The 23,079-nt window shown below is 36.9% G+C and overlaps 1 protein-coding gene across 4 annotated transcripts in view; it reads right to left on the bottom strand.

Moving 5' to 3' along the window:
• Syt1 (synaptotagmin 1) overlaps positions 1 to 23,079 on the bottom strand; it is a 374,220-nt gene that overhangs the window by 80,533 nt on the left and 270,608 nt on the right. For all 4 annotated transcript variants that reach the window (XM_090328295.1, XM_090328298.1, XM_090328296.1 and 1 more), the window contains one exon: positions 7,866 to 7,983. In XM_090328295.1, coding sequence (XP_090184421.1) covers positions 7,866 to 7,983 — 118 coding nt within the window. The remainder of the gene's footprint in view (positions 1 to 7,865; positions 7,984 to 23,079) is intronic.

The following is a 23,079-nucleotide window of genomic DNA, read 5'->3' as shown; positions in this document are numbered from 1 at the left end:
TATGTGTGTGTGTGTGTGTGTGTGTGTGTGTGTGTGTGTGTGTAATTAATGTGGGTGGAAAGACAATCTGAAATTGTTCCTTTGAATCAACTTGTTTGGAGGAATAGGAAGGGATTACAGGGGTCATTTTGAGTATTTAATTTCTTACTTTGCATATAGAAATAAGTGATAGGAATTATGTACATTATTTTAACTTTATTTCCTGAGTCTTTATCTAATAACTGAAAATTCTCCTGAAATATTGGAACAGTGCTTTTTGTGAAAACACACTTCTTTACTCAGTACACAATAGTCCATAATATGAACAAATGAAAGTTTATCCCTAGGTAAATATCTGATCTTACAGTTCCATATAAATTAATTTCAATGAACTATCACTGAATGAACATTTGACTCTTCATTAATTTCACTGTCACATTAATATCAGAAGTTTGAAATCTATGAATTTATTCCAGCAATTAATTCTGTTGTTTTACTGTTGGGTAAGGGAAATCTCAGTGTTTCAGAAGATAAGAAATGTGCTAATTTAATATTTTTAAGTTAAAAAGTCTATTCCCTAAGCAAACACTGAAAGTCATTTGTCTGTGGAAGAGAAATAATAAGAAACCTCCAAATTTCTCAAGAATCACTAGGAATAATGTACAAGGACGAAGCCATTAGTAATTTAAAAAGGCAGGCAGTTTAGGTGCTATGGAGTTTTGATCTCCTTTTACAAGGAGTTAGTCTATGAAGCACTGGACAAGTAAGATTCTGAATTATTGCCTTATTGGTTCATGCTGGGAAAAGATGTGATCAGGGGATCATTTTGTCTTTAATTCTTGGAAAATGTTTTTATGACTATCATTGAGGTATAACTATAGCAATATGTGCATTTCAGTGTCACTCTCTTCTTTTATATTTTAAAGATAGTCTGTTCCTTTTTTTTTCTTTTAAATACAAAGAAGGATGGGTATGGAGGAGGAGACTGAAGGAAGGCATGGTGTAAGACCTGAAAATCATAGCTAAAGTAAGCAATCAGTTTGAAGACTTGCATTTTCTGAGTTTCTTTCTTGGCTGCTGTTTTAATGAGAGTACTGCTATTGGATGCCAAAGGAATTTCATGAAGAGAAAAGTTAAGTTGGGAGTTGAAGACAAAACAAGGTAGATTGTAAAATGTTAATATCCCTGGCTAGGAATTCAGGTAGAGAGATTATGTTGATACCTGTTTGGAATGAAGAGGATCTGTGAGAATGCAGACAGAAGCATACACATAGCTGGTCTCACAATAGCTGGTATTGTGCACAGCTATGGGTAAAGGGAAGGAGTGCTCACTTAGAATGGAGATGTGATTAAAGGGATTAAGGGTAGCTACAAAGTGGGTCCTCCCAGAAGTGGAGATGACTATACAAAGTACACGTTTAAAAGAGGTCTTCTTTTGATCTCTATTTCTTTAAGTATTTGAGACTACAAACTGTGCATATTTTTGACACCTGTTTTAGAATTTACTATCGAAATCTCATAGCCTCATAAAGGCAAAAGAAGCACAGACTTTGGCTATCTATTTTAATATTTTTATTAGGAACAAAGCTCTTCAATCCAATTACCCAATAGAAATTCTGACTCTCCCTATTTCTTTTTTTGTGTACTGAATTATTAAGTCATGGGTGAAAATGCAGCCATGCTCAATTACATAGTGAGATGTCTTGTGGAGTGGATCTGAGAGATTTGGTTTGCAAAGGCATGTTGTGTATGTTGTCCTATAAGACACCACAGAAGTTTAGAGATGTCTTATTTTAAATGTGTAACATGGAATCACATTCAGACATTGATTTTTGATTTTTGTCATCTGGCACAGCTTCTGGAACATCACTCTTTTTTTTAACCACCCAACTATAAAGTAGCAAGGAAAGCTGACAAAGAAATATTGAGTAAGAAGGTACTTTTGAGATCATCCCCAATGACTTCCTCTTTTATCCTCTTCTGAACAGCAAGGTCATTTCCTAATTCTAGTTTGTAGCATGTGCTGACCAGATGGGTATTACTCTAGCTCCGCTGCCCTCTTCTAGTGATATTACAGATTCATGATCTGTCCTTGATCAAATGTAGTAGCAGATAAAGTCTTTTAGCTAAAAGATACTCAGATTCCTTAGACTTAGACTCTTTTATCATTCCAGTAACATCATTTGGCTTTCACTTCTGATACAGCTGTAATATCACTGACTTGAATCTCATTCTCTTTTATTTTGTATGTGTGTGGTAGCAAAGGAACAGTCAGTAAAGCACTTCAACTTCTACATAAGGTAAAAATGTAGGGAACTTTTTCAACCGGGAAATAATCTTTTCAGTGTATGGTCTTCAACCTTCAACCTCATTATTCCTATTTTTGTTATCTAGCCAAATGTCATTAAGTGATCACCCAACTAATTTATATTATTGATGTTCATGATAGAATTTTAGTTTGGACCAGAGGGCTATTTGAATCAGGTAAATTTTTAGACATTCAATGGAAGCACATAATTAGCTACTTGCTCTTCAGGTTGATCCTGGTGAGAATGGATAAAGATTTAGAAGTCATATTTTATTCATGAAGTCTGAAGGTACACTAGTTGATTTTACATCTAAGTTCTGCCAAATACAAATTCTGTGACCTTGGACAAGTTGTTTGGCTGTCCAAGATACAGTTGCATTGAAATAGTCTCTACCTCATAGGACTGTATGGAGAATTAAACCTGTTAGCATATATAGAGCATTAAGCACAGAATAGGCCTCTCAATGTGCTGAGCACACATCTCCTGTCTTGTTACTTGTACATCTGAGGACTGATTTTCAAATCTAGTCCCAGATACTATATCTGTGCTTCCCACTCTTCTTTCTTGAACATTATTTAGTCCCTCAGGCATAGCAATTCTGTCTGTTCTGTAATGCTAATAACAATGCAATCTCAGCTTATAGTATCTTGGATATATGCTTTTTTTAAAAAAATAACTTTGTAGAATTATCTAGTTTCAAAACCTTCCATTTTATTTTTAGATCCATCCGTTCACAGCTTAGATATTCAGATTATTAAGCATTTTGAAGTAGTGCAGAATTAATTTTATATTGTAATAGTCAAGCCTAAAATTATGAGGAAGCTTCTGATATCACTGCCAACTTCTTATACATATTCCTCTCCCATTAGCTCCATAAGATGCCAGTTTCTTTGCATATTATTGCTTGACCCTGATATCATGGCCAATTAATTTGCATATCCCTATCTAATTGGCTCAAATAAGCTTTAGCCATTTTATTTATTGGCCCCAGTCCCAGACTAGTGGCTTTTGGTTCAAATTGACTGAATTTGGAGTTGTTTTTTCTGTTTTGCTCTCAGCATCAATATTAGGATGCATATGGGTGCTAGTCAAGTCTGTTAGGAAAGGACTTCAGATAATGTGAAGGAGATGCCTGTTTTTATCTTCTTTTTCAGTGGAAGAGACTAAGGAAAAAAAGACAATGATTTACACAAGGGAGCAAGTATTTTTCAGAGATGAGGACACTAGACTTTTAAGAGAATTGCAACCTTTTACTTTAGAAAATTCCTCTAGTAAGGCAAAGGATACACTTACTTTGTTTGTATCACAACAAATTCTAGATTTAAATATGATTGACCTGGGCCTCAGTTAAAATCATGACATAGTATAAATCCATAAACAATGAAAAGGAAAACATCTTATAGGAGAGAGAGAGAAAGAGAGAGGGGGGGCAGGGACGGCGGGGGGAGGAGATTTTAGATCCTTTCAGAAAAATAAACCTTTTTTGCACATTCTGTGGTTTGAACTCAGGGCCTTGACACTGTCCCTGAACTTCTTTTGCTCAAGGTTAGTGCTTTGCTACTTGAGCCACAGAGAATCTTCCAGGCTTTTCTGAGTGGTTTATTGGAAATAAGAGTCTCATAGACTTTTCTGTTGGACTGGCTTCAAATTGTGATTCTCAGATCTTAGCCTCATGAGTAACTAGAATTACAGGGATGAGCCACCAGCACCCGCTAGAAAAATATCTTTAATAAATTAAGGCTGAGTAATTCTAATCTCCTATCTTGGAAGTGGAGACGTGGGGAAAATTGAATGGCGCTTTGAAAAGTGTTTTGTATTGTGAATTAAAGGACCTCAACTTGAGTCCTATAAATGACTTGGACTTTGCAAAGGTGCAAAGTTGAGAATAAAATTTGTCTAGTTGTTCAAAATGATGAGGTATACAATCTCACACCTTTGAGAAATCTCTACTTTTTCACTGCCTTCATTTCTTGTTTGTGTGCTTTTTTTGGTTCTCTTTCATCATTTACACACAAAGGAAACACATATTTTATCATTTATTTATCACAGTTATTTCTGATACACAAATGTGCAAAGGGCCACGAATATAAGAGTTGTTGCTTATTAGGTAGATGATTTGCTTTCCTCTAACTACTAGGCAGAAAATATCTCCTATCTTTCCACAGTACTGCTGTCCATAAAGAGTGATATTTATGTATTTTCTGGTTTCTCACAAGTAATTTGGACTTGGAGATTTAAGAATGTAAGAGCAAGAATCTACTGTACATATGTGAATAGGTCAAGTGAGCTCTTCATTGCAAAGTCTGAAGGGTTGAAATTTTAATCATTTGCTATATGGTATATGATACAGATAAAGTCCTTATGAAGTACACTTTAGATTAGCACAGTAGGAAGAAAATAATTCAGTCTGGCAGACAGTAGTAAGAAAAAAAATCACTTTTAAAATTAAAGTTTTAGTCTTCATCCTTTTGTTGTTGTTGTTGTTGTTGTTTTGTTCTTGTTGTAGGCTAGAACTCAGTGTCTGTGTACTGTCCCTGAGCTCTTTTGCTCAAGGCTAATGCTCTACCACTTTGATTTACTTCCGGTGGTTAATTGGACATAAGAGTCTCCTGGACTCTTATGATCCTCAGATCTCAGGCTCCCAAGTAGCTAGGAATATAGGCATGAGCCACCACTGCCCAGATTCCTTAGTTTGTCTTAATTTAATATTGGGTCAAGGCAAAACTTGAGCCTAATGATCAACAGAGCCTAATGAATTTTTGTTCCCATTGAATTAAGCAATTGGCTAAACCATCAAATTGGTTGTTTTTAAATTTTGCATGTTTATCCACCAAAGAGTTGATAGAGTTACTAGAAGTAATTATGTAATAATATTTACTGGGTGCTTTTTTATTCTAAACTCTGCTCTCATTTCTCACCATGAATCCCTTAACAATGACCAATTATTATTTCTGCTTTATAGATAAAGTAGAACTTTGATTGCAAGAGCTAAATAACTTGTCCAATGTCAAATTTCTGGTAGTGTCAGAGTGGAGTGAAAATCCTGGTAAAAGAGTGTACCTTGGTTCCAATTAGCTATCCATTTCCAGCAAAGCAGTCCTGGCATTTGAATCATTGAGAACGATCTTATATAATTCTGGCCTCTTCCTACATAGGTCAACTTACTTTGAGACACATCACCCAAGTGCTTAGAGTTATTTTAGTGGTAAGTAGGTTAAACAAATTTAAAATGCCAAACTTGTTTTTTCAGGCCATAGCTTCTTTGTAAATAATTCATTATTCAGTCAGCACTTCTGTTCAGTGCTACCAGTCAGTGCTAGCATTGTGAGAGACATAAATTCGAGACACAGTCTAGTGAGAGGGACGTGTGATGTTAGAGGGTGTAAACAAACTGTGGGTGGCATTTAAAAATGACAAAGATTTGTTCTGATGGTATGGGATTAGAAAGGGTGGCAGACTTCTACTACCTAAAACACTCTCTCTCCTCATATAGCCTCATAGCTCACTTCCTCATCTTTCCCATGTTGGTGCCTGTGATGTCACCTAGTCATGAGGACTACCTTGACAATCTTGTTAAAAATGACTTCCTAGTCTTCCTTATCCTACTTCCCTGCAGAGACATGATCTCTGATTATATAATATACTGTTGTTTGGAAAACCTGTCTTCTGGCCCAGCATGGTGGCTTATGCCTATAATCCTAGCTACTCAGGAGGCTGAGATCTGAGAATCAACCCAACACAAAAGGACCCGAGACTCCAATTAACCTCTAGAAAATAGGAAGTGGGGCTGAGGCTCAAGAGGTAGGGTGGTAGCCTTGAGCTGAAGAGCTCAAGGACAGTGCCCAGGCTGAGCTCTAGCCCCATTACCACCCCCCAAAACAAAACAAAACAAAACCAAAAAAACCTCTGCCATCCATATTAAAAAATATACACATTTCAGGATCTTGTGGCTACTTTGTTCATTAATGTCAAACTAGTACTTGGCACAATTCTTAATTCAACTGAGGGCCACAGTACAAGAAAATGTCAAAAGAACGGAGGAGTAGTGCTTCAGCTGGGCTGAACAATGGGTAGAATTTAACTAAACATTGTTGGAAGAAAATTCTACATGAAAGAAATTACCTACCAAAACCTAGCAAAATGCTCAACCAGGGTATGGCTCAGGTGAATAAGTTTGCTGGTGAGAGTGAGATCACGAGGCCTTCAGTTCAAGCCTCATTCCACTCCCACCACAGCCTCCACCAACCCAAATGGCAGCAGGCTCTTTTGAATAGTGAGGCAGTCTTTTGGTTAAAATGACATATGACATGACCTAACTTGAGGGTATCTACATTATGTGATTGGAATGATTTTGATCTAATGTCACAAGAAGCAGTAACCCTTTACAAGTAAGGCTAATACATTATTGAAGAAGAAAAACCAACCCAGGTAATTCAAGTGTGGGGGTGGACTTAAGGTGTTTGGGTTCTGTAGCTACTGAGAAATTTTCTACTTTTCCTTAGAAAAGGAACATAAAATTATAAGTTGTAATTAATGACTGCCTGGCCTCTGGCTATGTCCCTTTTGTGTCACAATGCTGAGTTAGTACCAGAAGTAGTGTGGGTCATCTGGGCTGTATTTCCTTTGGTAGCATGGCTAGCAGTTAGCTCATTGGGGGTGACTGTCAGGCACTCAAATATATACTGCCAGATCAAGACTGATAGTAAACAGTAGCAGCTGAAGTATCTGTTGATGAGCATGTGAACCCATGGCTGAGAATCTTGAACAAGTGAGAGCTGCTCTGGAACTCTGAAGAACTTTACTGAATGAACTAGAAGGAAGATGAAGGGAGTCCCGGATGGAAGTGATGAAGGCATGGCTAGCATGAGGTTAGAAACATAACAGATGAGAAAAGTTAGAAATGGACCACTAATTGCACATGACCACTGAACCAAAACCTTGCTTTTTGGCAAAGATATACTTTACTCAATATATTTGTTCATGCCTGGATTGTATAGAACATTTCAGTCAAAAGTTCTCCTTTCTCAAGCCTAGTTACAAGACACAGGTTTATTAGAGGATTCGCTCTCATCTAGAGTGATATATATATATATGAAATTTAAAGGTTAGAATCATAATTAATATGGGAGAATACCTGCTTAGCTAGAAGAAGATTGGAGTATAACACCTAGTACCAAGAAAATAAAATCAAATCCCTGAAATGCCTAATAAATATTAGATAAAATATACATTAAAATATCATATAATATATGCATTTTGATTTAAAAACCCTCAAAACTATAAATCTATCACACTGTCTTTCAGAAAAGAAGCAACATTTTCATCTTTGAATGGCATAGAAATGATGATACTTTGCCTGTGTAGAAGGAAAATGGATTTTGGCTCCTGTGCCAATTTCAATAAACTGAGAGTGGTTTCCTGGGGTGGTATGTTGAATGAATTCTGAAACTGCTTCCAGGCTTTGTAGGAAGAGAGAACTATTATCTATTAACGAGTGGAGAGCTGCAGTGTGTGAGTTCTGCATTTGGGATCCATGATAAAACAGCATTAAAAAATCAATAATCAGCATGGACTTACCAGATAAGCCACCCACATCCATCTTCTTCAGGTTCTTTGCCTCCAGAATCACCACAGTTAGTTTACCAGCAGTGGGAACATAGCGAAGGGAGAAGCAGATGTCACCGAGTTTCTCTTGCTAGGGAAAAAATAACCAATAAAAGGTATTAGTCATTTAAAAAATAAACTTGAATATGGTTTGTCCATAGGCATGTAAATTTATCATGAGGACAGCTGTGATGATTAGACCCAGGATTAAAAAAAAATCCATTGGCATCCATACAATACTCTTTTATTTGGATATCCAAAGTGATACCAGGTTTCCTTTTTTCTTTTAGTAAAGATAATCTACTTCTGTTTCAAAAAAGACCATTTATACCATAACATCCAACAGAATATACCTGTAATTCAGTGGCCCTGGAAATGAGACCAAGATGACTTTCTTTAACATTCTGAACTGAATAGCACTACAAAACTCTCAGGAAACTCTCCTAACTTTATTGAAGAACTTTGAAAAAGGTTGAACAGTTTTTTTTATTAGAATCAGCCTATTTATGTTTTTGCCTTTTTCCATTTCAAATTGGATCATGTCTAGTATTCTATATTTAGGGTTTGGCAAAAAGACTTTTTCTTTCCATGAACTCTATTTATTCACAAAAATTAAGAATTCCTATGGACTGAATTGCACCAAAAGACATGTTTTTGCATTCTATTTTTATTCACTTCAAACAAAATGTTAACTTTTTTCTTCTTTGTCCTGAAACTCATAAAAAATGGAAGCATCAGGCTAGAAAATGGAAATACGTAATAACACAATGCCAAGATCCTTATATTGTTTCAATGGTGCTACAGTTTAGGACCAAAGGTCATTCATCAATTCTGTGGGCAAGTATTTTTGAACAACTGCTCCAGAGTAGAAAATAACAATGGTACATAGAATTTCCCCCCAAAAGACTTTTTTCAACCCTCCCAGCTTACATGGGATTCTATAGATTACTTATTGTTCTCTAGTGCAACTAGTTAAAAATCATGCTATTGTTCAACACTATATGAAAGAGAGACAGATAGACAGAGATACAGAGAGAGACAGAGACAGAGACAGAGAAGAGAGACAGATAGGGAGGGAGAGAGGGAGGGAGGGAGGAAGTGAGAGGGAGAGAGGAGGGAAAAGGAGAAGGAGAATGAAGAAATTGAAAGGGAATTAGCCACCTGTCAAGTCAAAGAGTTCATTTCTTCCTGGTATGAATCCTGATTATAATGAATACAACATGGCAGGCTTCTGCAGATAGATGGATAGCACAAAAGTCAGTTAAGAAGTCCATATGCTATGGACTTATTTTGCTGTACTCTTATTATGACTATGTTTTCCCTTGTCTGTAACTTGACCTATGTTTGATATAAGTCCAATCTGCTGTGAAGAAATAATTACCTAGAGGAAATTTAACAATACGAGGAAATATAGCTCATTTTTTGGGGGGGCAATACTTACTGTATTTGTCTTTCTAAAACCAAGGCAAGGATATAATATGCAGGTGAGGTGTATTGAGAGAATGAGTAAGGCCTCTGAGGAATAACTATATGTGTTTATAGCCCCAGTTCTGAATCTGCATAGCACTACCACATGCCTCTGTTATGGGACTGTGACTTTTGACTTAAGGTGTACATGTCTTAATTTTCTTACATGATTGTACCCTCCTTGAAGGCAGAGTCCTCTCCTGGATATCCTTTTTGAGTGTTTCAAATAAAAGAGATGAAATAGAGTTACTTGTTATGTTCCAAGTTTCCTTAGCGGACCTATTCACCTCTACCAGTTAATTTACATATCAGGAGAGTTATTGGAATATATTACTCCTCATACCCGCTGATAATACAGATAGTCATCAGTATCATGGAAATGAATGCAAAATGTGGACAAATTCATCTGAACCTTATGAGAGAAGAGAAATGTAAATGAACAAAATTGCTGTTTAAAATGCTTATCGGGGGCGGGCTTTTTGTGGAGGAGTCTGTCTATTTTCCATGATCTCTTGCTCGGGAAGTTTGCTGTGCAGTGTGGCTATTCTGTCAAGCAGATCATGCACTCTCTCAATGACTCATGATCTGACTCCTCGAGAAACTTAAGACCATCTCAACTTTGTCTTTTCTTTTTTAAACAAATGATGAGGGTAATGGGGACCAAGACATGTGAAAAGGTATCAATGTATGTGAATTAATGCACCTTCTATCTGGCAAATATCACGTAACCCTTTTATTAATTACAATAAAAAATACCAAAAAAACCCACATGATGTCATAGCATTTTGAACTGTTAATATCTGGTAAAAGGTACATGCTTTCCTTAATGTTTTAAATCATAAGCTTTAATAATTTTCTAGAACTAGTAGTTTAATCCATGAAGATTTCAACCCTAATTAGTTGCAAATTTGATCACAGTGTAGTTTGCATGGACTCTAAGTCCTGTGGGAGTCAAGAAGATCCTGAATCAATGCCTGGAGAGGTCTTGAACCACTTGCCAGAAGGACATTCATGAATGATTCACCATGTCAAAGTCATGCTGTGAACATGCATACTATTCTGCCATACTCAAAACAAGGCAGTGGTAAACTGGTGCTGTTAACTCTTTTTTTTATTTGTTTGTTGTTAACTCTTAATCTTAGATTTAGGGAAATCATGAATTCCTGGGGAAACATTTTCTTGGTAAAGACTTCATGGAACTTCTATGATTAGGTAGAGCACCTCTTTGTGCTGTAGTGCTGTTCTAACACAGGAAGGTTTTATGGTAGCTTGTCATCCATATAGATGGATGACTGCTCAACACCAAGTCCTCTTCCTCCTGTCACTCTGCTGACACTAAAATGTCTAAAATCCCCTGACACTGTTTTCCTTTGTTCATTCAACCTATAAGGTCCAAGCTTTATTTTTTATTTTTTTGCAAAAGTGTCTAGTAGATTTCCTCTTTCCCTTTTTTCGTCATCAGTATGGCCTCCACTTTAACCAACTTATCAGCCTCTACCTTCAGTACAGCCTCTAACTCCATATCATATTTGCCATGGTTACCTTCACCACTGTGTGCTGTGAACCCAGCACCGCCATCACCCACTGCATCTGCCACCACCACCTCCCTTCTTACTACTAGCACCGTGGTGTGGAGATCAAGCCCTCCTAACTTCAGTCATATTGTTTTTTGATACAGTTGGATGAAAGACCTCTTTAGATTTAGTCTCTTCAAGGTCCAATGCAGGCTGCATACTAATGTCAAGGTAATGTTTGAAAAGTTCCCCCCTCTCCCGCTTCCTGACTTTTAAAGGAGCTCTGTACTATTCCTTGGCTTTAATAGCCCTAAAGTTTTGCTTCTGATTGAATGCTTCTGCAGCCTTCACAATGGATTTTGAACTGGTCTATGGCTCCAATTTTCTCAGTATTACCAGGAAGTCCATCAGTCTTAGTGAAAGCATGAATAGTGGTAATGGTCAGTTGTCAGCATACTTGCCTTACAGTTCTGTAGCTTGTAACATGTTCCTGGTATTTGCTCTGGTTACTTTCCATTCCCTCCCTCACATCCTTTTCAAAATGAGAGACTTCTCATGGGACTGTCATACTCAAAGCCTTACAATCCCTTCCCATTCCCCTGGGAATGGGTATTCCATACACTGAAAGATTTTACATGTTCTAACACCTTCATCTCCTAAAAATACTCTGATCTTTTGCATTGGCTGTTCATCCTGTCTGCAATATGTGGTTTTTCCAACTGCATTGTTAAGTCATATCTTTAATTTACTAAGCTTTGCCCTCATATGTTACATCTTCAGAGAGCTAGTCTATGGACAATTATCTAAACAAGTCTAAATACTCGTGGGTGGAGGGAAAGTCAGAGAAAAACATGGGAAAGGGAATCAATGTTCAAGAAGTAATGTACCCACTACCTGATGAATGTAGCTATAACCCCTCTATACATCACCTCAACAATAAAAATATGAGAAAAATGGCCCCCACACTCATACCACCTCTTCTCTTTTTCTACTTTAAATGTTTTCTTTTCTTTTTTTTTTGCCATTCCTGGGCTTGAGCTCAGGACCTGAGCACTGTCCTTGGACTTTTTCAAGGCTAGAGCTCTACCATTTGAGCCTCAGCACCATTTCTGGCTTTTTTTTTTAAAGGTATGTGGTACTGAGGAATTGAACCCAGGTCTTATGTGCATGCTAGGCAAGCACTTTACCACTAGGCCAAACTCCCAGCCCTACTTTAAATGTTTTCATAATGGCTAGCATAAGTTACCACTTGACATTCTATTGTGTGTCTTGTAGGTTTTGCTAGCTAGAAGAATTATAGAATATTGACTGGCATGGAGTGAGTAGGTCTCCATACGGGCCCATTGATTAGATAGGTGCAGTTTCTCTACAAATGAATTAAGAGAAGTTGTTCTCTTTAGTAGCAAGCTCTCTGGTGAAGGAGATTCTGAGAGGAAAGTGCAAGGGGAGGTTTTTCTGTGTGTGAGGAACTAGGGCTATGATACACTCTAGCTAGTTCCGCAGAGATGTTTTGAAGTGGGACAACAGGGATTTGACTTTGTATTCCAGAATGACCTAAGCACTGGTTGTGGATTCCACCCATAATTGGGTCTTGGCTTGAAGCTGAGGGTGCCAAGAAGAGTTAACCCATGTATGTGCTGATATGGCCAGGATCATAAATGCATTGGTTATAATGGTGCAATGCGGGGTTTCATCACAGCCATCACTAGGGCACTACTGTGGCTCTGTGAGCCATATTCCTTTCCACGCTTAGATTTTTCTCAGCTGAGAAATCTAGTTGCAATGCTTTACTTCCCTCTGCCCAGTGACATTACTCTTCCTAATCAAGTTCTAATCCAAATTCCGTAGTTCCAGTGAAGCATCTGCTTAAATAGAAATTTCTGCTGGAAATTTCTTTATACAGTTTCTTTATATAGTTTTATTTCTTTATATAATTTGGTGCCAACACATCCTTTAGTCCTGTTTCCTTTGCATATATGGAATTCAATTCACGTTAAAGAGCAGGAGTCTGTACTTTGTACTGCTTCCCTATGCTTAGCTCTGGAAACATAATAAGGGCTTCTAATAATTATGGACTGACTATATTGAAGTGAAAACTTCAGCAGTATAAACAGCATCAACACTAGTGTTCTATCAACAGCATCTCCAATTGAAACAAGTCAATTAAAGGGTTTATCTGGGGTTTCTACTTTGTGCCTAGTACTATGACCACTGCCAGATTAGTGCTGTTATAAAGCTAGAAAGAAAAAAAAAGCATTTCTGGAGGTGTAATTTTTATAAGATAATTTTTGGGATCCTGTCGAGTTGCAGCCGACAGATGAGTGCTTTTGCTGGTGTGATTATCTCATGAAGGGGCCTTATTACTATTAGGGATTTCAGCTTTATGTATAATTTATTTTAGTCAATTGCCTTGATCACTAGGTAGAAACTGCCAGTTAGTGTTAGAAAGTTCCAGCTGTGAGATTCAGGGAAATTAACCTGCTCTTTTAGAATACAGAGCTGACAATCCTGAGGTACTTTTGTTCTGAGCAGCTTGATAGATTCACTGTTTTTTTTTAAAGCAGCCACTGAATAGAATAGACATAAATGAATGATTTTATGGACAACTATAGAAATACCTTTAGTTTTTGAAACATAGATATGAGAACAAAGGTCATGTCCAATGGATTAAGAAAAGCTAGTTTAAAATGAATATTTATTTGGTGGTTTCTATGGTACCATCTATAATTTTCTGAGAAAAAAGGGTTCACTTTGTGGCCTTTGCAAATGGGGCTAGGTTTCTACATTTGTTGGAGACAAGTTTGCCTTTGAATGAGGTACCTGAATTGACTTGATGCTGTGAAATTTCAAAAGGACATAGTCTCTTTATGGTAAGTATAGAAGAAGATTTTGCTGTGTGTTAAATTGCCAATAGCATTTCTACTGAGATTTGCCCCCACCCTGCCCGCCCTTGGGAATCTATTTAGAGGTGACAAACACATGGAGGTTTAGTAATGTTTCAAAATGGAAATTCAGAAATATTTTCAAATTCTCCACTCAAAAAATATTAAAATGTTCTTGTAAAAAGGACAATATCATGCTTTTCATTTTAATGAAGGAGAATGAGTGGCTTTGAACACATCCTTTGGGTGGTAGTATTTTCAACTTCATGTTATCGCTGCAATTGTTCTCGTACTCCTGAGTACCTGCCAAATCGGTATTTACAACAAATGGACCATATGGTCACAGTGGGAAATGTTGCTAGGAACTCTATCCAGTTTCAAAAGACCAAGCCTTGCCTACTGCACAAACACCTGCTAAATTGTTCAGGTAAATGAATATATTACATCCTTCAACATTTATTCTGTGAAATAGTATAGAATTCATTAGCTTCATATATTGGAATTATTCATTTATTACTAAAAATGATTATTATTGTGTTCCACCATGGATTTTCAAGCTCTAGTTTAAGCTCTATAAATTCCCTTAGGTTCTGAAAATGCACAAATGTGCTATCATAAAATGTGTTAATGGTATCATACAGGAAGTAGAAATACTATGGGGGAAGAACTCTGGAACATTCTGGAATCTAGTACCAGAAATTAGGAGAAAGGAAATTTAATTGGAGATCTACTGTCATCTCATTTTGTATAGTTCTGGTAAAACAGTGTAGTTTACCAACTTTGTGGGTATATCTACTTATAGTGTATGCATATCTCAAAGTGACATGCATATTGTATACCATAAATATAGTTACTTACATGTAATGTTTGTTAATTATAGTGTAATAAAACTGGGAAAATGAACTTAAACAATTTAAAAACAATAACGTTGGAAGTAGGGCTGTGGCTTAAGGGGTAGGGCAGTAGCCTTGAGCTGAAGAGCTCAGGGATAGTGCCCAGGCCAGAGTTTAAGCCACATGACCAACAAAAAATAAACAAACAAGCCCATAAATCAAAACAAAAACATTTTTTAATGGTGTAGCATACTGGGGTATTTGAAAGTCTACCACTCATTTCCTCTAATTAAAGCTTTAGATGTTTGAAAGTTCTTTTATCATTTATTTTGGTGATTCTAGGGTTTGAACTCAGGAACTTGTCTAGAAAATACTCTGTATTTGGAGCTTCCTCCCCCAAACCAATTTTTGCTTTAGCTACTTTATCAGATACTTTTTCATGCTTCTGTCTCACTGGCTTTTGACTGCCATTCTCTGACCTTTGTCTTCCAGGTGGCTGGGATCACAGGTGAGCATCACCACACCTGGATTTGCTCTTTGACAGTGGATCTCACAAACTCCTCATTCCTGCCAGTACTAGCTTTGAATCTCAAATCTTCTGTCTCTGCTGGATTTACAGACAAAGACCACCATACCTGGCTTTCTAGGAGTGTTTTTTTCTTTTTCTTTTTTTAAAATATGAAGTATGGTTTTGTTCCCCAGTGAGTGATATAACATCTATAAAGGTACATGGTATTAATTCTAGTTGCCAGGTTCATAGATTATGGGAGATTTATCTGAGTGAATATGGGTAAAAATGGTGAGGATGATGGGTTTGCTTTTACAGCCTAGGGGGCTGTTTTCTATTAAAATGGTGAGGAGAAAGCCAGGTAGATGGCCAGTTGCCTGAGGATGTAAGAAACAGAAAGAAAGTAATGAAGAACCATGGAAGGTGGCCAATAAAAATCTTTTATCAAGTTTCATTGACCCTTTGCTATTCTTTTTCTGTCAACCACATGTCCTTGGTTTTCTAAGCCAAATTCAATTTGAATTCAATTCTAAATATTTTATTTTCTTGTTCTTACCTGACTTTAATGCTTCAGGGATAAAGCAGTGTCTTCTAGAAAGTGTTATGGATTATTGAAACCACTGTTATCTTTTATTTATATGTAAACATAAATGCATTTGAAATCTGAGAACATGGATTTGTAAGTAACACTGTTGATTTAACTATGAAGCTATAAAGGATGGATTTCAAAGAAGTATACCAGAAAATGAGCCATTGATCCTAGAGTGTTTGTGAAAAAAACAATGCCAGATAATCCTTGGGAGGTTTCATTTGGCACATTCACTCTGAGAAATATCACCTGTAGTGGCAGAAGTATGCATCAGAATGACTTATGTAAAGGCTTGCTCGACAGAGTAACATTGAGCTTTTATTAAACATGACAGGAATATGTATTTTATTTTTACTGCTTTAGAGCTATGTTATACTACATTTGCACCATGTGAACACGAGAGCTAGTGTGGGGAAACAGGATTTTAGTTTTGGGATGGTGATCATCAAGAGGATACGATATGAGAAATGGCAACTACCACACAATTCTGTGAGGCTATCCCACTTTCCTTGTCATGGCAGAGTAGTTATGGAGCCAGCAAAGACTCAGCAGATTGGAGTTCTGTCACTAAGCAGCTATTGGGGGCATACTGGGTAAGTGCTTCTTCCACCATTCAAACAGACACGCAATAGCTGTGCTGTCTCTTTATAAGAATTACAGGAGGTTTATCTGTGCACCAAGGGGATCCTAAAACTATGGACAAGAGAACTAAAAAAGATGAACAAAAAAGAATATAATATCTGGGAGAAAGATTTGCCCTTGGGCTTGGGAATAGCCATGAGGACTTATGGAGGTCAGAGAAGGCCAAATCTGTCTTTTCCTTTTCTGGCTTCAGTTGTCTATGGAGGTCCCTCTGTATCAAACAGGAGCCTGATCATTATAGAGAAGACAGGGGTGGGAGGATGGGAGAGAAAAGATAAAGAGCGGGGAAAATGGAAGCCGGGCAATAAAAGGAAATAAAGAAAGGAACAGAGGAGAGAGATGAGGCTTGGGAAAAAGTAATGGGCAAAAGGTGCTGGTTTGTCTGTTTTATCTTGCATTGAAAATACAGAAGAAAAGAGGATATAAGAAAGAAAAATTAAAACCCAGTAAATCAGGGATTCCGGGGAAGCAGAGAGAAGCATTTTTGAGTTTTTCCATGTGGATTTACTTGATGAGGGATCAGGGACATTGGCTGGTGAGGGCCTATGGGTACAGGGCTCAATCACTGCTTTAACTGGGAAGCACCCAGGAGACGTATTTGCAGTCATTCAAATACACAGAAAGGAGTTTGCTGTGAGCTTTGGTTGACAGAGAAAATGGATACATTTTGACATTGTACTTGGGGAAAGAAATCAAAGGGTGCTGTGGTTATTTCCCTAAGTAGTGAAAGCCAAAAAAATGGTTAGCTTTTTTAGGTATTAAAAATGGATACAGGTCATACAGACTTGCCATTTCATTAAAATTAGTCCAAAACTATGATATATTGAACACTGGTAGCAGCAGAGATATTTGGTAGGAGATTAGGGGGATGTAAGATTGAAAAGAATAGAAAGGTGTTGAGATGCACAGTGATTGCTTCTAGTTGCTTTTCATCCAGGACAGAGACAGGACAAACTGTGGCTGTCATGCTCTTTATAGATATGGCCACACATAACATAAACACAAAACATCTGCACAGGGGTTAGCAAGAAAGGAAGGCTTCTAATAAATGGTTGCCTTTGGGTACTGTTGAGTGGGGAGATAGATGAAGGAAACTATTGTCTGAGAAGAGGAAAATATTAGTAATGTTCTACAGTGTTTATGCTTCTTCCTAAATGTATTTGAAGGTACAGCAAGACTTTAGGTCCCTTCTTGAATACTTGTTCATTAAACACGACACTTGAAATATGATGTAAAAATCAGTTGATAAAATCTTTAAAAATAAAAAAAAAAGAATTTAGGTCCATTGTTTGAGTGTTGGTGGATAAGCCTGTAATCTCATCTAGTCGGAATGAGATCTAAGGATTGGGGTCAACATTAGCCTGGGAAGAAAGGTCTATGAGACTCATATCCCATTAAGCACCCAAAAGCTGAAAGTGGAGCTATAACTCAAGGGGTAGAGCATTAGCCTTGACTGGAAAAGCCAAAGGACAATCTGTGTATGTATGTATACATGTGCGCGAGCGCGCGCGAGCATGCGCGCGCGCACACACACACACACAAAGATAAATTAGAAAGAGTAGGAGTTAAGATGAAAAAAAACCTAGAAAGGTAGTGATTACAGAAGAAAACTACCACCCTTAAAGGCCAGTGTTTGTAGTTTACAGAGGAATGAGGAAAGAATTGGGAATAAAGAAAAGCCCATCGGAAAACGCAAGAAAAGACATACAAGAAACATAGAACAAGGCCAAAAAAGAACTAGACAGAAGGAATGGGTTTTTCTGCCATAAAACCAAAGTTCCTGAGAAAGGAAGGAAGGAGAATCTGAGACAAGAGGAAGGGTTAGATCACAGTATAGAAAGGAATAATCTAAAATGACTTGGAGATCTAAATCCAGCAGAGAAAATAATACAGCTAGTAGTAAGATTATGTAATATAGTAGAAAAAACCCTAGAGGCATGATACAATTTTATAATAAAGTACTTCACAATAGCACGAAGTAGACTAACCCTCCTGGGAGTGGCTTGGGGCTTCCTTATGTTCATTAATTTAAAAAGGGGGGGCAGGTTGGAAGGGGAACCCTGTGGATCAGGTGTGCGAGTATAAATATGTAGCCAGAGAGGAAAAAGGACCAGCTTTATGAATGTACTCTTTATGAGCAAGCAGAATTAGGACAGTAGACATGGGAGGATCCAGGTTAAATAATCATCCTTCCGACAGACTCTGTACTGTGGAAAATACAAAGGGAGAGAGTGATAAAAATATCATCAAAGCCGTAGCAAAGGATATGTACACTGATACAACAGGAATTATTACATGAAAGGTAATCTATATGGAGTTTGCAGGAAGTAGGACAAGAACTACCATGCCCAAGTTCTTGCTATACTGTGTTCTATTGCGCATTCTAAACCTTGGAACCTTCTGCCTCCTCTGCCTGATACAGCATCTTCCTTTTGTGTTCTGTCTGGACTTCTACATCTCAACTGTTCTTTGTCTAATGACTATTGTCCCTCTGAACACACCCAGCAGAGTTTGTTCCTTTTCTATGTGTGTTTCTAGAATGTCTTCCAAACTCTGCGTACAGCTCCTGTCATACAGTACTGAAATCCTTTTTACCTATCTGTTCCTTTCCTCTAATAAACTCTTTGTTTTAGTCAGTTTTGCTTAATATCACCTAGATGGCAAAAAGTCAATACTGACCTTTATATAGCCTGACGGAGACTGTGTTTTTTTTTTTCCTATTTTGGAATTGAGAAGGTAGGGGGAAGAAGGCAAGTATTTTTACGCTGTAGTGAAAAGGAAGTCTGGAGTTGGTTGATCAGGAATATAAAAAGCTCAGTTATATTCCGTAGTTGGATAGAAATGTAGAGCTGTTTGAGCACAATAACTATGAACAAATTTTCTTCAGAGTAAGGTTATATAAGTTTCTTATTAGAGCAAAGAAAAAAAATAATGAAAATAGGATTTTGGGGATTATACTTTCTAGGAGAGTAAAAATGCCAAGGACAATAAAACTGTAACTAGATTTATATATAATAATGAAATTGCTTTTATAATAATAGATCATAAGGATATAATGAAATCAAAGTATAAAAAAGCTTGGAAACAGTAAGCTTATTGTTTCAATGAAAGATGTTAGTATTTCCTTTCTGATTTAATTTAATGTCAATAGAATAACTTTTTTGGTAGCACTGGGGTTTGAATTCAGGGCCTTATGATCCACTGGCTGGTGATTCTTCTTACTCTGGGTAGTCTGGAGATGGACTCTTACAGATTTTTCTGCCTGGACTTGATTTGAACAAGACTTTGTCTCAACCTTCTGAGCAGCTAGGATTACAGGCCACTGTTGCTTAACTAGTATCCATTTTTAAGAAAGAGATCCTTCTAGTTTTTTCTTCATTATTGTGGTTTAGGCATTGAGCTGGATCATGTAAAGATGTAAATAATGCATCTTGTTTTGGGTCTAGGTTTGGCTGGATGTGGTAGAGAGGCAACAGAACTCTACTTGATGAGATAAAGAGATGAGGGAGAATAGACAAATGCCTCAATAGGGTGTGTGTGTGTGTGTGTGTGTGTGTGTGTGTGTGTGTGTGTTGGCCTGAATGTCTGTGTCTCTACTAAATTCCATCATTGAAGTACCAGCTTCCCAAGGAAATGGCTTTCTGTGTTGAGTTCTTTGGATATGATTAGATCATAAGTTATTCCTCATGAATAGAAGTAGTGAGTGCCTTGATCAATGAAGTCAGAGGAGGCACTATCTCATTTACGAAGACACAGAAAACCATTTCTGAGTGAGGAAGCAGATTCTCATCAGATATGCAGTTTGGCAGTACTTGATCCTGTACTTTCCAAACTTTAGAACTAAGAGAAATCGATTTCAGTTATTTGGAAGTCCGTCAGTTTATGGCAGTTGGTTTTGGTAGCCTGACGAGACAAGTCAAGATAGAAAACCTAATTCGACAATGCCCCATTTCAGTCACGTCTGAGAGGATTACAGTTCTCAACAAGGAATACTATGGGGATTTAAAGAATTTCTCATTCAAGACAAAGAAGAAAAGCATAATCCATTGTTGGCCACAGCCTGGCTGCATCTCCTTGATGATTTCAGTGTGGTCACTGTTGGAAAATAATGCAGTTCCAGAAGCAGCAGAACTAATATTCTTCTTAGGCACAGTCCATTTAGTTTAGTTTTTCATTATAGATGTTAGTATATGGAATAGTAATTATAGGCATACAGATTAGGAATATATATTCACATTTTCATGTTGGCTATAGATACCTCTTTCGTAGAAACAGGTTAAAGAGAACCATTTCCAAGTTGGTAAGTGAATACTTTGTCCAGCAATATCCATACTAATTTCATGTTACTTAAAATCTGCATGCTATTTCTCTTTCAGAGTGTTTGACTTTTATTCCTTCAGTGGTGATCTGTTCTCATTCACTTCTTCTTAAAGGTTATGCAACTAATTAGTGTATTTCCCATGTAGGCCTTAAAATCATTGCATATTGTAGCAGAGTTACACAGAAAGTCAAGATCATCTCAGAGTATATTTGGGATTCAATTTGCCCCGATCTCACAAATTGTTCATTTTTGCAGGAACAATTCAGCTTCCATCTGCTTTGCCTAGGGGAAAGTTCACTGGTGTTCATTGTTAAGAAAATGGGAACATCATTAGGGAATTCAATGGCTCTTTGCATAAAAACATGATGTCACTCAATCACATGGCGCAAAAAAATATAGTCAATTTGCGAATGAGAATGGTATGAGTTTGAATGACAGCCTTTCTCTTGAGACAAAGAAAGTATATAGGTATGTCTTATTTGTCTCTTTTTGTGCAAGATTCACACTGACAGCCAGAGGGACCCTGCTGGGACATCAGGGATTCTTTAGTTACATAAAGCATATCACAGATCTTTTTTTTTTTATGGGAAGTGACTATGGAAGATTTTTGTTTTAAATAGCATATGTCTTATGTAATTGTAACTTATTTTAAACTATGGTAATTTTTGTCTCTATTTGTAATGGCATTCAAATTTCGAACTTTTGAGCACCACATTCTGATGAAGGGAAATTAGTAAGTTCCTGGAAAATGCAAATGCAAATGCTAACTCATAAACTTTGCTCAGTATCATCAAATGAGTGTAGTCATGTTAGTAAGAATTTATCTCTTACCTATGGCTTATCTCTGATTTTATTACATTATACCTTTCTCAGTGAAGTACATTACTATTGCAATAATATAGAACTGTTGGGTATGATTATGTCTGACCCCCAAGAAAATAATAGTGATATATCTTATCTGTTGGAGATGATAGTTTGCTATTTTATGTCAAGGAATCTTAACAGGATTGGAGCATGTGAATAACAATCCACATTTTTGTGAGAAAGACTTTTAAATTGCTTTATTAGTGGACTTCTCATTTCTTTTTGTCCTCCAAATTGGCGATATCGGTACTTGTTTTTCAAAGTATACTTTTCCCTAAATTCTATCAACAGAAACTTGGCTCTGTTTAAAGAAATAAACTTCAGAATAACTAAAAAATTAAAAAATGTAAACAATCCCATTAAATAATTAAACTATTTAAAACATAGGCTATAGAGATGTGAGTACTTAATATTTGGTATTTCTTTTTGTGAAATGCATGTTTGTATTGTGTAATTTGTGGATAAGATGATATCTTTGTGCCAAGGAGTGAGAGAGAGAGAGAGAGAGAGAGAGAGAGAGAGAGAGAGAGAGAGAGGCTATTTTTTCCACGTGTAAAATCCCCTTCACTATAAGGCATGAAGCATACTGCATGAAAGCAATATTGTGTACTAAACATCCAAAGAATAAAATAATTCAGGATAGGAACATACTGTAAGCTTAAAGTAATGCTTATTTCTATTGCTTTACTATACAATTTTAGGCAAATAAATGAAGGAAAAAGAGCTAAAGATGACATAGCTTTAAATTATTGCTTAAGTTTCAGATAGCCTTAAGAAGTCTTTCAAGTAAGAGAAAGAATATAAGAAGTCTAAGAACATTTTGAATTTGAGAAAAGCCTTTAGGCAGTTAGAGTCCTTGAATATCTGGGAACGTGTGGTTAAAGGAGGTGAGTCATAGATACATATGTTGTCTGCTGTAAGAAGTTAAGACAAAAAAAAGTCAGGCAGGTGTAAGTTTCTGGGGGAAAATAAACAAAGAACACGTGTAATATGAGAAAAGGTAAAGGCTTAGAACTGAGCCAATGAATTTGCTTCTTAGGTTGAGTGGGAGACAGTCAGATGGGAAAGCATTTTTATAAAAGAAGTTCCTACTATAAATGAATAATTCTCTCTAAAGGCTTCAGAGGTAAACCAGGGCAACTTTCCATGGTTCTACTGAGGGAAAGCGCCCTAGATTAAGCTCCCTAGGTTAAAGCTTCTAGATTAATATGTAAAGTAGATAGAGAAAAAAAAAATGGACAGGAATCTGCTAAGTCTTAATTCCTAAAGCAGAGTAAATTCTCAACAATTAGATTACATTAGTATTATGGTTAAGACTGCAGTTGATGGATTAAGAGAGGGAGGGGACTAGATGCAGTCATAACATTCAATATATATCCAGTAACATTAGGAAAATTGAGAGGGGGTTCAGTTGGGAAGGATGGGAAGATTAATGAAAGAGTTGACATCAATCAGGTGGTATTCTTCAATGAATGTGCTGAATGTACCGTGATGTAAAAATAATTCCTAAATATCATGCATCTAAGTATATATAATGGAATCTGGTACACAGTAAGTACTCAAGAAA

The sequence above is a fragment of the Megascapheus bottae genome, chromosome 2 (genome assembly GCF_031878675.1).
Source record: "Megascapheus bottae isolate mThoBot1 chromosome 2, mThoBot2.hap1, whole genome shotgun sequence".
NCBI lineage: Eukaryota > Metazoa > Chordata > Mammalia > Rodentia > Geomyidae > Megascapheus > Megascapheus bottae.
Note: the sequence above shows the minus strand (reverse complement) of the source record. Positions and strands in the feature narration are given on the sequence as shown.